This window comes from Liolophura sinensis, chromosome 7 (assembly GCF_032854445.1).
Source record: "Liolophura sinensis isolate JHLJ2023 chromosome 7, CUHK_Ljap_v2, whole genome shotgun sequence".
Lineage (NCBI taxonomy): Eukaryota > Metazoa > Mollusca > Polyplacophora > Chitonida > Chitonidae > Liolophura > Liolophura sinensis.
In genome coordinates this window covers 50,452,328-50,470,081 of record NC_088301.1, presented here as the reverse complement: position 1 = coordinate 50,470,081, position 17,754 = coordinate 50,452,328, and the positions used below count along the sequence as shown (strand labels likewise).

The 17,754-nt window shown below is 39.6% G+C and overlaps 1 protein-coding gene across 1 annotated transcript; it reads right to left on the bottom strand.

Annotated features, from left to right (window-relative positions):
• Nucleotides 1–1,201: 1,201 nt before the first annotated feature.
• Nucleotides 1,202–7,999, bottom strand: LOC135471004 (L-sorbose 1-dehydrogenase-like). The gene is given in 10 exon segments (XM_064750052.1): nt 1,202–1,945; nt 2,419–2,638; nt 3,500–3,724; nt 4,148–4,294; nt 5,591–5,732; nt 6,053–6,220; nt 6,387–6,458; nt 6,924–6,946; nt 6,949–7,027; nt 7,437–7,999. Coding segments are annotated over 10 exon segments (1,458 nt in total). The 5' UTR covers nt 7,674–7,999; the 3' UTR covers nt 1,202–1,800.
• Between the last annotated feature and the right edge of the window lie 9,755 nt (nt 8,000–17,754).

Here is a 17,754-nt window from a genome sequence, read left to right as displayed (position 1 = left end):
AATGTTGACCTCTTAGAAAGTATGGTTGAATTTAACTTTGAAAGGACTGAAAATGAACGTAATTCATATTTAAAAGAAACTTTTTTATCTTTGCTAGGGACCAAATGCCTCTCATATATTGTAACCTGAGATCAGTAGGCTGTCCAATGCTAGGAGGCAATCGCCCAAGCAACTGTAGTGTAAAAGGATTTCACTGAAATGAAATCGTAGGCTTTCGACTGAATTATTACCCCACGGTTTATAAACCTTTGAAACAGGTATTTTTGCAGCCTTCCTCAACTATTTAAATTCATTGATGCCATCTTTTGGTATTCCCTTGCACTATTGCTGTCACCGGAAAAAGCTGCATCTGCAAACATCTTGTATCCATATTATGTAGAATGCTTTTCTGATAACAAGCCACATTTACAGCAACTGAATTATTTTCGTAAATCGGTACGTCTTTAAATTGATATAATTATAGTTTATTAAAATCTGTGCACTGTATGTGTCTTCCGTTTATGAATTTTAAATAATAAAATTAAATAATCATTGTTTGTCGTCTATTTCCTTCATCTTCTTTTTTCTTCATACCCGCGCTTCCAAATCATTTATTCATTAGAGGGCCACATCGCTCTGTCAATTCCAGGATATGTTGGTTTACATAGATAGATGGAAGAAAGGAATACCAATCAACAATCTTTGATTGTTGTACTTATATTTAAATTTCTGCTTAGTTAAATTTTGTCGCTATTTGTCCGTCTGATTTTTGAAAAGGGTAACAAAAACTAGAGATTGCCATAAAGCAAATTCCACTTACAAGTGGAACAACATTCAATATTTCCAAAACCGCTACTTTTTATTGGAGTGCACTCTGTTCCTATTACATTCCAGAATCGATTTATTGCTGTTTATCGTCACATTTAAAACTTTTTTTCACTTTCACTAGCAAAAGCTGGATCTCCAAATTCAGTCTGTTATACTTATCTAGTATATACGGATCAATGAGTCTTGCATGCTCTGTACGAAAGGGAAAATCTGATACAGGTTATAAAATTTGTCATCGTTCATGGTATTCAGTTCTATATACCAACAGAGAAGTTATTATATAGAAAGTGTGTTCAAATATAAACAGTATGTAACACATAAAATATTTGGTGATGGAAAAAGCATTTAATTACCTGTATAGTTATATGGTAACAAAAAATGTGCAAACGGTTATGATAATTAATACGCAACACCTATATGGTGGGCTTAAAGCACGGAGGGTCCCATGGCAAAAAGATGTGTCTATTATGCTTTACGACTAAGGTTTGATAATGATGATGACGACGTATTTGTTTATTACATGGAAATCTAATGTAATGTACATAAGCAAACAAATAATAACTGAAGTGTGTCTGTCAAGCAGGAATAATACCTGAAACGCTTACGTAATTAATACAAACGAGGTACCCAAAACAAAGTACTTTTTCAGTTGGCAACAAGCCCAATTTAGTGATAGAATGATCCGGTTCAACACCGAAAAATGTAACCATTACAGGTGTACTCAAGGAAGAGGTAAGATTCATTCTTGAAAGGCATAATGCATAACAAATAACGTACATATACGTTACAAATAAACTACATCCAATAACTAACAAGATACAATTTAAATCATGATAACTGAATACATCCAATAACTACAAACACTTCAAGTCAACAGGCAGACAGGTCGATGTACATATAAGTACCCATATCACAATACAGTACATGAATAAGAGTAGAGGTATTTTTGCCTGTTTAGATGGTATCGTATAGCTATTCTCAGTTAAGATTTGCTCATAAATGGGCCACGTGATCTTTCCCCTTAATCATATCAGCAGCTTTCTCTGCGATCATAAAGCAGGTGGCGTTGAGATTTGCTGACGTAATTTCCGGCATGATGGAGGCATCCACAACACGCAAGCGGTCGATTCCCTTCACACTGAAAGTAAAATAACAATGTTGAAAATGCTGAAAAGATTTATGTTCATAGCATAGTTATATACGTATCACTTACCTGCGACATAGGACGGCATAGGCTATTCTGAATAGACACATACAGATACGGACCTTGTGCAGTTGCAAAGGTGTGAAAGATCAGATGGTCCTGAAATAAACTACGCCAAGACAGCTGTATACACTCTACAAATACCTTCAAACCTTTACTTTAAGAGTTTTGAATATTCACCCAGACTGCATATTTCTTGTCTTCACGTCAGCTTCACCATACTACCCAATCAGCTGGCAGCCATTATAGGCTATAGATGACTTTTAGCTATATTTACAAGTAAAATGCAAAAGAAATGGCAGCGAGGAAATCAAGGAAGAAGGATTCTACCATTAGTCAGAAATAAGGCATAAGTGAGTGGTCAGTGTATTTCAGTATAACTAATCTCCCTTGTTCTCTTAACTTACCACAGCTGAGGATCTACAACTGTTGTGACGTCACGCACGCGCCCCATCCTACATGTTCCAGCAGGGTGATACGTGTTGAGGGTCAAAGTTCGAGCTAACTCTTCCCAATACTCGTCAGTATATGGAGTCCCTTTATATCCTGGTAGAACTCGGGATCTAAATTTACATCCAATGGTCCTCAGTGCTTTGTTCTGGCCAAATTTCAGGACGATTTTCAGGCCTGAAAAATTACAAGGAGAGGTCATTCGATATTTGAACATCAAGAATATAAAATACAGATTTTTAAACTTCTTAAACTGCCTTCCATTTGTGTTACTTTAAAAGATGTAAGCCTATTTTGTGAACAACATTTGTAACGTAATTCACAGGTAATAAACCTACAAATGATGACTGCCTTGGATGAGAAAATGTACTGGGCAACATTTGTGACGCATTATACCGGTAATACGCCTACCTTTAACCAAAACCTTGACGTTGTCTGCTATGGATAAGAAAATGTACTGAGGAAACATTTGTGACGTATTATACCGGTAATATACTTACCTTCAACCAAAACCTTGATAATGTCTGCTATGGATGAGAAAATGTACTGGGGCAACGTTTGTGACGTATTTTACCGGTAATATACTTACCTTCAGCCAAAACCTTGATATTGTCTGCTATGGATGCGAAAAAATGTACTGGGGCAACATTTGTGACATGTTATACCGGTAATACACTTACCTTCAACCAAAACCTTGATAATGTCTGCTATGGATGAGAAAATGTACTGGGGCAACGTTTGTGACGTATTTTACCGGTAATATACTTACCTTCAGCCAAAACCTTGATATTGTCTGCTATGGATGCGAAAAAATGTACTGGGGCAACATTTGTGACATGTTATACCGGTAATACACTTACCTTCAACCAAAACCTTGATACTGTCTGCTATGGATAAGAAAATGTACTGATTCAACATTTGTGACATATTATACCGGTAATATACTTACCTTGAACCAATACCTTGACGTTGTCTGTTATAGATGAGGAAATGTACTGGGGCAACATTTGTGACGTATTATACTGGTAATACACCTACCTTCAACCAAAACCTTGATGTCGTCTGGATGAGAAAATGTATTGGGGTCGATCAGGGGCGGGGCGAAGGGGTCAGTGCTAGCCAATCGGATTGTCCCTCGACTCTTTGGGTGGGTCACATTGGGATTGATCAGAAAACTTTTTTTTCCCATGTTTCCACCGAACATGGCCTCAAAAACCTTGTACGGATATATTTGAAAAGTTTTACTTACAATGCATACGATGCCTGTTTAGCAGAATGCAAAAAAGGATTTAAAGAACATCAGCTGTCATTTTCATGACAAAATGACATCCAGGTAAATCTAAGGGTGTAGTGCGACATTCGTATACCACTCGCATAAAGTAAAAGGGCTAATCGCAGGACCCATTTCCAAAACAACCTACAACATCAGTTCCCAAAAGAATATGTAACTAATAATATAGAAATAGCATATAAAGCTGGTGACATGTAAGAGAGAATGTGTCGGTTCACTATATAAATAAGCCTCTGAGCATTTCCAGTTTTCATAAACGTCTTTTACACACCAGCCTGATAAACATTGTTAACAGGCCCCAGTATAACAGCTATTTTGGGAAAAAATAATGTTGTGTAAACAAGTTAGTACAGCCAAGTTCATCTGACTGTGTTCCATTACCTGATCAGTCATACCGGAGTCTGCCTTGAATGTAGAATTTTCTGAATGACCCAAGCAAAATGTGCCAAAAAAGAGCATTAAATCCGGATTTGGATTTCCAGGATCCTGCACATCACTCAGGACCAAACCGATGGCCTCTGCGACGGTTGTTCTCAAACATCCTAACAGAGAAAAAAGTTCACTTCATTGTTACATGTTATTATTTGACTGTTTAACGCCACATCCAATCTTTTTTAAATCATACCATTTCAGTCAGTAGTTTTATAGGGTTGGTGAAACCGGAATGTCATGCATAAACCATCAACCTTTGGCAAGATACTGACGTGCTTTCCCAATTGTGACCTACATATGTTCAGACTTACACGGGAGCTTAAAACCCAACTCAGCTCAACTCGATCGATGCGTCAGGTCGAAAGCGCTCGTGTATACACGAAATAACGACGCAACTCGACTTGAGTTGAATTCCAATCGTTACTTGTCGACCGGTTTAAATCCAAAGTCGTATGTTTTTTAACAACTGAGTCGGACTCGGTACAAACAGTTGAGTTGAGATGTATAGCGAGCAATAGTCTGCAGCGCAAGCATCATCGACCACTTCTTGGCGCCAAGATCCAAAAGCAGCGAGAGCTTGGGAATCTACAAATTCCCTGTCCAAGAGCAGGTTTTGAAACTGAATCTCGTTTGTGCTATTGTAAATATTGCAAGCATATTAACCACTCGACCATCGCCCGCTTTCTCCCATGATTAGTTTTCAGGTAAGGTATTTTTGTTACTGTGATTTAATTTTTAGGGTGCATGTTACAGTATAACCGCAGACTCAAAGTCAATCCCATGCATAGATCTGAACTTCCTAACAAACCATGCTTTTAACGTCAATTAAGTTGATCGTTACCCATAACAACTTGTAAATACTAGCGTCCTATTTAATGATTCTGGGAAATGACAAATATTGGCCTCGTATAAATACTTGCAGGCACACAGCTTTAGTTTTGGTCGTTGCTAATTACTTCTAATAATTACAAATGGCAAAATATATTTACAAACGATCCAAAACTTGAACTGTTAACTTGTCTCGCCGGGTGAAGCCATATACCAAGTTCCAAGGCCTATAGGCCTATCGAAGCCTTTCTCTAAATATATGTTTGGGCCATCTCAGCATTAGCTATGTCAAAGTTCACGACATGATAAAATGGCCACAATTTTGTCGAAATTGAACGAAATCGTCTGAAACTCAATGTTGATCTGTAAGCCGTCATGTTGAAACCATATAACAAGTTTCAGGCCAATAGTATGAAGAAAATTGTTTCGTGACAGACTACATGACGAACCGATGGGGAAGCCTATGTATGGTTCACTCCGGTATACCATTAGGGAACTAACCTATACTTGTTTAGGTTTATAAAACGCACAGAGAATGTTACGGAGGTTTGATAGTTAGGTTCTTATGACAGACATACCTGCTTTAAGGGTGTTGTATAGGTTATCATTTTCCTGTGTTTCCCGCACAGAGTACGGTTCGTTTATTTCAAACTCCATACCAAAAGTTCCGCAATGGTCTTGTAAATTATCTCCTACAGGGAGGTCTGCCTGCACGGGAATCTGAGGAGATCACAAATTCGCAAAATTGACACACCTTAAAAATTTAAATTAATGCAATTGACAGGAGAATATCTCCATAACAGTCAAAAACAATTATGTTTTGTTTATATTTTAATAAAATATATTCAACCTGCGGATAGTTTCCTCTCACCGTAATCCTAGCCGCTGTCTTGTAAATTAGTAGTTTTTAGTATTCCGTTAAACAACGACCAAATAAATACGAGTAAATAAATGAGATTAATATGAAAACACAAAAGATAGGGTTGTAACAGTATGACTGGCAAAGTATAGTCACTATTTTCCCATAGCCAACTACTTACCCCCAAATCCTGCATATGTGCCCATGGACCAATGCCTGACAACATCAATATCTGTGGGGAACCAATAACTCCTGCACACAAGAGAGTTTCCCGCCGTGCTGGGACGAGCTGTTTTTGGCCATTCCGGACAAATTCTACGGCTCGGGCAATTTTAAAATTAATACGTATCTACAAAGCAAACATATATTTCACTACAGCTAATTTGCATATTAGGCATCATTGCAATAAATAAGAGGTTAGTATTATAGTACAATAAGAATGTTATTTTGTCTTACAGGCTATACTAAAATTCAGGTTTTATGGTTAACAGTAAACAACTGAAAACAGGACTCACAGCATATAGCACAAGAAGACGTATCCATATCATGTTTCCATACGCCTTTATGCTGAAATTCAAGATGGTGTGCTAGAATGAACATCGCCATTAGGTTATTGTTTTCGCGTATTCTGAAACACGACATCACAATTCAACGAGCATATGCATCAGTGCATTCTTAGTGGTACTAAACATTAAGGTATATCCAATTAAATTTGCATGGGAAGTTTTTTTCCTTTACATAATTTTGTCTTTTTCTTTAAACAGAAAATAAATTAATACTACTATCACTGGACATAGACAAGTTGATGAAATAGACATAGACAAGCTGGCGAGAGCCGCATACGCGCCTTTAATGCATTTGATAGCAGCATAAATTACAAGTGCGAGTATACTTTGAACACTTTCAGTCGGACATGAATTATCTTAAGACTTGTTTAATTAATTATTACACAATATTTCACGTGAATAGTCTGTTCGGATTTAGTGAGAGGTTTAACTAAGCGATTTTAAACATAAGTACGTTTTAAATTAGACCACCGCTTATAGCCTTACCTTGGTGACGTGACTGTGTAAGCAATATGCAGGTTGTCCCTTCCTGACGCAGGCCGCAGGTAGCTCTCGGCCGAACTCTGACGAACGCCATCGCCGATGTTACACTGTATCCTCATAAAACTTATCAGGTTTAAAACTAGCAGCAGTTACACACTGAACCAAATCTTAACACATCTTTGGGTAAAAGTCAAATGATATATTTTATCTTCAGTATTCAAGATAAAGGAGCGTAAAAGTTACTATCTAAGCATTTACGGTTATGGAACAAAAACCCAATTCAGGTGAATTGAAAAGAGGTCGAACTTGACTGGTTATACATGTGAACACTGGCCAATTATTAGACTGCTGCAATTGCTCTTATGTACAGTTTGTTTCCTCGTGCTTCCTACACATTCGTGGATTTCCCCTTTACTCTTTTCACAGCTTCTGTTTCGAGAGAGAGTTAGCATAAGGCTAAACAAACAAACAAACAACAGATTCAAACTAAAAGAATGTCGTATTTGGTGAACTTACCTGCTCTTCATAACCTTTAAACGACCCCTTTTGTGAGACAGATCTGTAGCCCCAATTAAAACTTGTGCTTTGAAGCTTGCCTAGATTTCCAGGAACGGCAATGTCTGGATTTTCCTGGTCATCGGCACCGGTCTCAAGAACCAAAATGAATTTTCCAGCATCTTCGGAGAGTCTTTTGGCCAAAACACCATCGCAGCTGCCCGCACCGACTAAATCGGCAAATGACATGTAATTCATGAAGGCCTATATCGTGAAAGCTGGACCACTCATTGATTAACCAAGTCAGTATTATATGTAACCTAGGGCATGCTATTTTACTCAGAAACTTACTGTACATAACACAATACTAGGAAAATAAAATTCTCGTGGCACGGACATATGACGCACGATATGAGTGACACTAGTTCATCTATCTTGGCCTAAAGTATAACTAGGCTTCAGTAGCTGTACTTACCTTTAATGTCAAAACTGAACAAGTTCTATACTTCTAAAACGCTCTGTCTATTTGTGGCAATGATGTAAAGAGAAAGGTAGTGAGCGGCGCATGCTCTGTTGGGGAACATGCTCACCTTATGGGTACATTATGGGATATTTGTTAGATACGTGGCTGAATGCCAGTTAAGATTTCTTATTCAAAGTGTTCGTTTATATGCCAACCTTTCAGTGGCATATGCATAAAGCTTGATCTATGTAAAACTGAGAAATATTTGTTGAGATATATTCCATTATCAGCTAACACTGATGTCACGCTGGTCAAGTTTAGATGTGGGAGTGAACACAAACGTTAGCCATGTGTAATGACGAGTGACGAATTGGAATAACACCAAAGTTGTACCTACAAAAATATGTATTGTTAAGAGCTACAGCAATTCACCTAAAAATTAACATTGTGGACTGGAAGGCATTTATAGCAGCTTGTAGAAGAATAACTCGACGCAGCAGTATATATTGGTTTCCAAAACATTTACTGTACTGTTACATCTACCGTCCAGCCCTAGACAATGCTTTTTAAATTACAGTGCCGTGTACTACGACGTCATACTACATTGTTAACACAATACCATGTGCGTAGGACAAAACATTTCGCCTCCTCTAAAAGGGCGTGGTATCAACTGGCGAATAACAAAATAACTTACAAGCTAACAGAAAATCTCAGTCTGAGTAGTACATAACCTAGTCCTTGGTCCATACTGGAAGCGGAGATACTCTAGAAGGCTTACCATTCGCGCCGTATCTAGACTGATTTGTATCTGGAGTCCATGTATCCGTGTTAACATTCGCACCCAACTTCTGGCTAAAACTATCGATCTCCACCCCACCACGTATACTTTGACAGAAGTTGTAATTCGCATGAAAGGATGACAAATATTTTACATTCCACTTCTTTCCGTTTTCAGGAATATCTGTTTTCTGACCTATTCGTTTGCTTATACGGATTGGATCAGAAAACTTGCTCTGACCTTTTGGTACTCTCCATGTCATTTTAACACGGAAAAACATCGCCGGTACGAAACTCGCGTGCAGACACTCCATTAGTACTTGCTTTTTGGACTGACACGACTTCGCGCGCGAGTTAATCGCTTCTGCGGAGTGTGGAGTTGGCGGTGTAGTAATGTCTCGTCTGTTAATCGCTGTGCGCATGTGTGGACAGTGTAATATGATGGATGGAGAATCGCCGGTGGTAGTACGACGAGTACCTCTGTATGAACGTAAAACGTCGGTGACTTCAGTTTTAACAATCAGTTTCTGAAATCGAGCTGACTGAATAACCTCTTTCAAAACCCTATTAAAATGCCCAACTTCTTTATTTCCCTGCAGGTGATATATAGACGAGAGTCTATGTTTAATATTTCTCGATCTGAGGAAATCTTCAAAATCATGTGAAAGCAACTGAGGGCCATTATCGGTTACAATCTCAATTGGATAACCCTTCCTGCTAAAAACCTTAATCAAAAAGTCTTTCACAGTCACGGTAGTGATAGCACGAACGAAAGCCATGCACTTCAGGACACTTGGTCTGTAATCAATCAAACAAATCATGAATCGTTCATGAGCAGGCGCACAGATGTGAAATGAAGGCCAAGCTTATGCCGAGCTTGCTCCGGTAAAGGAACAGATTGCTTTGGAGCAACGCGTACAGATGCGAATTTGTCATTCATTTGACAAGTTAGACAGTGCTTTACAGCTTCTTCCACATGAGTGTTGATATTCGGCCACCAATACAAATCACAGAGTCTCGGTTTAGTTTTGTCAATGCCTTGGTGATTAGCATGTGCCAACTGCAGCACTTTTGGTTGTAGTTCGGCAGGAAGGACAACTCGACTACCTCGGAAAATTACACTGTTGTAAGCTGACAGTTCGTCGCGTATCAGAAAGTATGACTATAGATTTACATCTTATTTCTTTGTCGGAGGAAAACCGTCATGGATGTGAGAAATGAGTCTGCGACATGTCTCGTCGGACAAAGTAGCATTACGGAGTTAAGAAGCAGAAATGACAGCATTTTTATCATTTAGAACAATTTCACAAACAGCGTCTCAATCTTCCTCAATGGCCCGGGGAAGAGGTATTCAGGGGAAGTCGCGATAACCCGTCAGCCACCTTATTCTGTGTAGGCCTACCCAGCTTGTGCGATACTGAATAATTGTAATGCATCAAAAGGGCATTCCATCCGGCGATACGCATAGATCTGTGACCTTGACCTCTTGACGATAACAGCATAAACAGTTGTTGTTGATTGTTCGCAAAATTGAGACCCCATAAATAAGTATGCCACTTAAGCACACGGCCAACACATAAGCGAGTGCTTCGCGTTCACCTGTGGAATACTTTCTCTCCAGTGCCCTTAACATACGCGATGCACAAGTGATAAGATGTTCAGAACCATTCAGTCGTGACTATGGTCTCGCAGTTCGGGTGGAAGAGAGACAGAACAGGACTGTCCACTATAGCTTTCTTATCTGAGCGGAATACATGATCAGCGGAATCTGATCAGGCAAACCGGTCGCGTTGCAGTAACTGGCGAATCGGATGAACCTAATTCGGCACAAATTTCGCGTAATACGCAGGTATACCTAGCCAAGATCAGCATTGGTCCTCGTTTTCTGGAACAGGTGCGTCGGTGATTGCTTGTAGGCCTACTAGTTTAGAGTTAGGGCGAAATCACCGTGAATCAATCACATACCCCAGAATACCAAGTCGATCAGTACTGAATGGCATTTCCCATTCAAGGTAATGTTCGCATTCTTTAAACGCTGTAGTACTGCGCGTAAGCTGCGGTCATGCTCGACTTATGTTTTACCGTATACCATCGGACTCTGAGACATAATGCACTCGCTGGACTTCTTTCAAAGCAAAATGGCCTTTACGTCCACAAGTTGCACATTTTTTTGTAAAGAGCTGGAAAATTGGTAAAACTGGCAAGGTGGATTTGGCTTCTTTCACCACACTTTCTACATGACGGGCGGTCTCAATAGCCTTGGGAAGTTTCAAATCGCTTTCAAGCAATAACCGCTCTCGAACACGAGTTTAACTGTTTTTCTCAATCAGCTGATCACGCAGCATTTAATCAAGAGAATCACCGAAAGAACATGTAGCGGCCAAATCACGTAACACAGCGATATACATGTCAACTGTCTCACCTGGTAACTGGGCGCGAGCACGGAATCGGTGTTGACTCATCTTCAAGGTGAAATACATGTAAATCAAAACCTGTCTTTCACCTACTTGAGAATACAATAGGGAATGCCCGTATGTGCGCGGTCTGGAATATAGCAACTTAATTTAATTGGCTTTCTCAAACGTTTTTTCTTCTCTAGTGGAAAGTAATCATAAAAAAATCAGTCAATGTTTCATGATTAAGGCTCCTAGTTATTTTCAGTCTTACTTAAGATTACTTTGCAATTCCGGTGTTTGAAATCACTGTACTGAGAGACTGGGAGGGACGCACTAAAAATGCTCATAGTGACACCAGTGTGCCATATCAAATTGTACTCGAGTTTGACTGCGCTCATACTCTACAGGTTTGAAAATTTCTGGTATGATCGCCCTGGCTTTTGACTGGCTTATTAGATCACTTCCTATTCATTTATGTTGTCATAAACTCTAATGTGGCGCGTTATACATCTACATGACTACATGACAAGTATAAAACTTCCATGAATCATGTTTTTTATTCCTTGAAATACACGTAATAAAATGCATCAGCTAGGAGATTCATGTGTTGCAATTAATTGCACTACCGGAACTTTTCCATCAAATATCATATATCAGTAAAGGCCACAATGTACTGTTCTGGCTATGCGAAAATTCTTGAGCTATAGAACGAAGCGATGGAACGATGGATCCAAACAGACATTCGTATACCAGCCGTCTATAAATAAGAAGGTTCCAGGTCAATAGTCGCAAGGCGCATTCCCAAAACGACGTATGAAAACAAACCACCAAAAAACAAAGAACGTATATAAAGTATGAAATTAGACCGGAATCATGCCAAGAGAAGCGGTCAGCAGTTTCCAATAATGTTTCAAAGATGCAAGGTATGTTCTAGGCAACTGAAGGAAAGAAGTATTCAACTGATTATGTACCATGCTAGAGTGTAAGTTGACAATGAAATATGACAATCTCCGGTGCGCTTTGATTGTAACTGTTCACACATTCAACGTGGCGATCTAATTCAACACTATGAATTTACCTAGATTCGGGTTAAGCCAAATTACACACAATCTTGAAGGAGAGTGCAAGAAATTCTGGACGCTCTTTCCATATTTACTTTTTGATGCAATAACCTTGACAAACTAGTTTTATCAGCAGTAATAACTTGTGACGTTTATTGAAATCGTCACGTAATACATGGGATCCAACAAATGCTACAAGGCGTGATATGTATAGGCCATATGCATGCCCCTTCGGTATATTGCTGTCCAAGTAAGAATAATTTACAATGCTTCGCAGTACCGTGTCATTTTTTCGCAGTATCGTTCCATGGCTTCATTCCATCCCTTCAAGGTATCGTTCCATCGCTTCGTTTCGTTGTCAGGTGATGTACGATGGGACGATCGATGAAAGCATTAACCGGCTTCCTTATATAAAGGAATATAATTGGCGGTTGTTAGTTGGCGGTTAAATGTTCAACGCAGACCAGAAATTACTTGGATTAAAATTTTTTTCAGGATATATCTCAAATAATACTGCACCTATATACAGACTTTCATACTGGTATATTAATGACACTTATACGGGCTGTCACGTGATATGCATACTTATCACATATACGCATGCATACTTATGAATAGCGGTCTCCATTAATACTGCACATACAGACTTCACACTTGGTATATTAATGACATTTAATGTGGGGTATAGCATTACGCACTCCAGGTGGGGGTGAGGGGCACTTAATGACACTTAATACAGGATATCACGTGATTCCACAACCAGGGGGCACCACTGAGAACAGCAGCTTTAATAGCTGTCTCGTCTATCTATATTAGTACTTCACCTATAGGTTTCATACTTTGTAATATACATGCACTCGGGTATATTACTGACATTTATAACGGGCTATCACGGGCCAGATATGCACACTTCTTAATTCCAAGATCAGGAGACCCCTGTGTGACACTTCATACAGGATATCAGGTGATATGCATACGTTTCCACCACTACAGGGGCTGCAATATGAATAGCTATTTGGCTTATAGCGCCATTAATAGTGCACCTTCAGACTTCATACTTGGTATACTGATGCAAATTAATTCGGGCTATCACACATAACACCCGTATTTTTGGATTCAGACTGCTAAGTATGAATATTATGTGATAACCCGTATTAAGTACTGTCATTAATATACACGTTATGAAGTCTGTAGGTGCAGAATTAATGGAGATACAGGCAAACCAGATAACCAGACTGTTATATTCGCAGTGGCACTCCCTTTCATTGGCACCGTGAACGATGCGTATCACGTGATAGTCTGCGTTAAGTTGCATCAATACACCAACTCTTAAGTATGAAATCTGTAGGGTAAGTATGCCCTGTTGATGAGGATATAGGCCAGGTGTTTAGACTGATATTTACATAGGCGCCACCTGGTGTTGGGATCGCGAAGTATGCACACCATGTGATAGCCTGCATTACCTGACATTAATACAGTAAGTATGAAGTCTAGCCGTATGTGCAGTATTAAATACATGGGGTATAGCCTACAATAAACACTGACTTGTCCTTGTTGAATACGTGCAGCTAGCACCTAAGTGCGAACTGCACACTGACTTCTCCCAGCCAAATCATGCCGATTGCCATACTTGACCTAAATGTCAGAAGTTAAAAGAATCTTACTTATGACGTAGTCGTAGTCGGAGAGCAGGTGACCTTGAACCTTAGTTTTCTTTATGCTTTTGTTTGTTTCAGTGAGGTTCACACATTCAACGTGGCAATCTAATTCAACACTATGAATTTACCTAGATTCGGGTTAAGCCAAATTACACACAATCATGAAGGAGAGTGCAAGAAATTCTGGACGCTCTTTCCATATTTACTTTTTGATGCAATAACCTTGACAAACTAGTTTTATCAGCAGTAATAACTTGTGACGTTTATTGAAATCGTCACGTAATACACGGGATCCCAAAAAAATGCTACAAGGCGTGATATGTATAGGCCATATGCAAACCCCTTCAGTATATTGCTGTCCAAGTAAGAATGATTTACAATGCTTCGCAGTACCGTGTCATTTTTTGCAGTATCGTTCCATGGCTTCATTCCATCCCTTCAAGTTATCGTTCCATCGCTTCGTTTCGTTGTCAGGTGATGTACGATGGGACGATCGATGAAAGCATTAACCGGCTTCCTTATATACAGGAATATAATTGGCGGTTGTTAGTTGGCGGTTAAATGTTCAACGCAGACCAGAAATTACTTGAATTAAAATTTTTTTCAGGATATATCTCAAATAATACTGCACCTATATACAGACTTTCATACTGGTATATTAATGACACTTATACGGGCTGTCACGTGATATGCATACTTATCACATATACGCATGCATACTTATGAATAGCGGTCTCCATTAATACTGCACATACAGACTTCACACTTGGTATATTAATGACATTTAATGTGGCGTATAGCATTACGCACTCCAGGTGGGGGTGAGGGGCACTTAATGACACTTAATACAGGATATCACGTGATTCCACAACCAGGGGGCACCACTGTGAACAGCAGCTTTAATAGCTGTCTCGTCTGTCTATATTAGTACTTCACCTATAGGTTTCATACTTTGTAATATACATGCACTCAGGTATATTACTGACATTTATTACGGGCTATCACGGGCCAGATATGCACACTTCTTAATTCCAAGATCAGGAGACCCCTGTGTGACACTTCATACAGGATATCAGGTGATATGCATACGTTTCCACCACTACAGGGGCTGCAATATGAATAGCTATTTGGCTTATAGCGCCATTAATAGTGCACCTTCAGACTTCATACTTGGTATACTGATGCAAATTAATTCGGGCTATCACACATAACACCCGTATTTTTGGATTCAGACTGCTAAGTATGAATATTATGTGATAACCCGTATTAAGTACTGTCATTAATATACACGTTATGAAGTCTGTAGGTGCAGAATTAATGGAGATACAGGCAAACCAGATAACCAGACTGTTATATTCGCAGTGGCACTCCCTTTCATTGGCACCGTGAACGATGCGTATCACGTGATAGTCTGCGTTAAGTTGCATCAATACACCAACTCTTAAGTATGAAATCTGTAGGGTAAGTATGCCCTGTTGATGAGGATATAGGCCAGGTGTTTAGACTGATATTTACATAGGCGCCACCTGGTGTTGGGATCGCGAAGTATGCACACCATGTGATAGCCTGCATTACCTGACATTAATACAGTAAGTATGAAGTCTAGCCGTATGTGCAGTATTAAATACATGGGGTATAGCCTACAATAAACACTGACTTGTCCTTGTTGAATACGTGCAGCTAGCACCTAAGTGCGAACTGCACACTGACTTCTCCCAGCCAAATCATGCCGATTGCCATACTTGACCTAAATGTCAGAAGTTAAAAGAATCTTACTTATGACGTAGTCGTAGTCGGAGAGCAGGTGACCTTGAACCTTAGTTTTCTTTATGCTTTTGTTTGTTTCAGTGAGGTAAACGTGGTCTGACGGCTCTTTTAGCTAAGGCAGTTTTCAGTCTGTATGCCTTGATATCCCCGTGAAGGAACTACAACTGTTCGTCTTACTTATTTGCACTGCGGCTACACTGAAACATGTACACAATATGGAACAGACTTTGACGCATTTAATGGACCTATCGTTCGCAATGGGGTTCAACTGGGAACAAACTAGTGCGCTGAAGAGCAAGAGTTCTGTCCCTTTGCAATGCTTGCGGCAAACTGTGACATGCGGCTGTGTTGAAAAGTAGATGGTATTTTCAGTCTTCTGAAAGCGCTCTGTCCCAATATTCATTAGCTGGTCAAAATGCTTTGCTAAAATGTGTTGAAACCTCAGCTTTGCCTCAAATGACAGTTTTAAAGAGTTTTTAGTACCAAGTTTGATGATGATGACTTCGGATTTTCTTTTGTTTTAAATGGAAATCCTTTAAATTTAGAAATCCGCCCCGCCCGACCCATTATACTGATACAGGTCAACCAAGCGTTTCACTATCCCCTTCATACTGAACGCTAAGCGAGGATTGGCCCTGGATCTGCCACTCCCGAAGCGGACGATGGGCCCACTCTTACACATTTTATTTCTCTTGAGAAATCGGTCCAAGAGAAATAAAATGTGTAAGATTTCGTCAGTGGCGGAAAGTTCTGTGCTGTGGAGCGATGAATCTTATTTAATCAGTGGCTACATCTGCGTATCTCTTAATTCGAATTTCAGCGATCACAGTACATGTGCAATCGGTAACAATTAAAGAAATTCTTTACTACATCGTTTTTTAATGGCCTATGGTCCATAAACGTATTTGATGTGCATTAAAATAAAGGCATTAGCATTGCATTTATAATAAAAAAGCTCAATTTATTTATATTTATTTATTTCATTACTGTTTTAACTCCATACCTTACTTATCACTTTAATATCTAAATGTACCATGACGGTCAGTTTTAATAGGCGGAGGAAATCGGAGTGTATGGACTAAACCCTTGGTAAGTTGGTGACACCATGTGTGACGTACAAATTTTGATCTCCCTGTGGAAAACAAGTGCTCACAAACGGCCACCGTAACGTTTATGGTCGACCGTTAATTGTCACTAAGGTCCAGCTAATCCACAAATTCATTGTATAAGACCTGGATTGATGTTGCACCTCATCCTCCTTATACAGAACAAATCTAAGCATTAACGATTTAATACCTGTATTTGTAAATGCATATGCATGTTCTGATTGATATATAAAAGTTCTAATTATGTGCAGACCTACAGAGTGGACAGTTCAGTTACATGATTGATTCTGTGATACATACTATGAAGCTGTTGCAAGGCCATCTATGGGATAGTTGCTTACGGAAACTGATAGCATTTTTGTGACGCTTTTCTGTAAATTCCATGGCTATATGACCTTCGGTGCATTTTCAAAAATTTGAATCATTTGCCACATACCAGTATCACATCAATCCATTTGCTGTTAATTATGGGTGAGTGACCATCAACCATGGTCATTGATATGCCAATTCCTGTGTACATTCCTGTACTGGATGACTAGCCGGTTAGGGGTACAAAATCATCGATTATTTATTTACTTGATTGGTGTTTTACACCGTACTCAAGAATATTTCACTTATACGACGGCGGCCAGCATTACTGTGAAAGAAAACCTACGACCACTCGCAGATTGCTTCCCACGTACGGTCGGTGAGCAGGCCAGCATGAGCTGGTCTTGAACTCACAGCCACCGCATTGGTGAGAGTGAGTGAGTGAGCGAGTGAGTGCTTGGGGTTTAACATCGTACTGAACAATTTTTAATTCATATCACGACGAAGGAATCCTTAGAGTGCTTGTAATGCGCCTCCTTGTTGCAGGACGAATTTCCACCGCTCTTTTATCTAGTGCTGCTTCACTGAGACGCCTTACCGAAGGCAAGTAATCCGCGCCGCCCGAGCCATTATACTGATACAGGTCAACCAGGCGTTTCACTATCCCCTTCATACTGAACGCTAAGCGAGGAAGTTACAACTCAGGATTGGCCCTGGATCTACCACTCCCGAAGCGGACGATGGGCCCACTCTGCTCTCGGGACCATTGTGCATTGGTAAGAGGCTCCTGGGTCATTTCGCC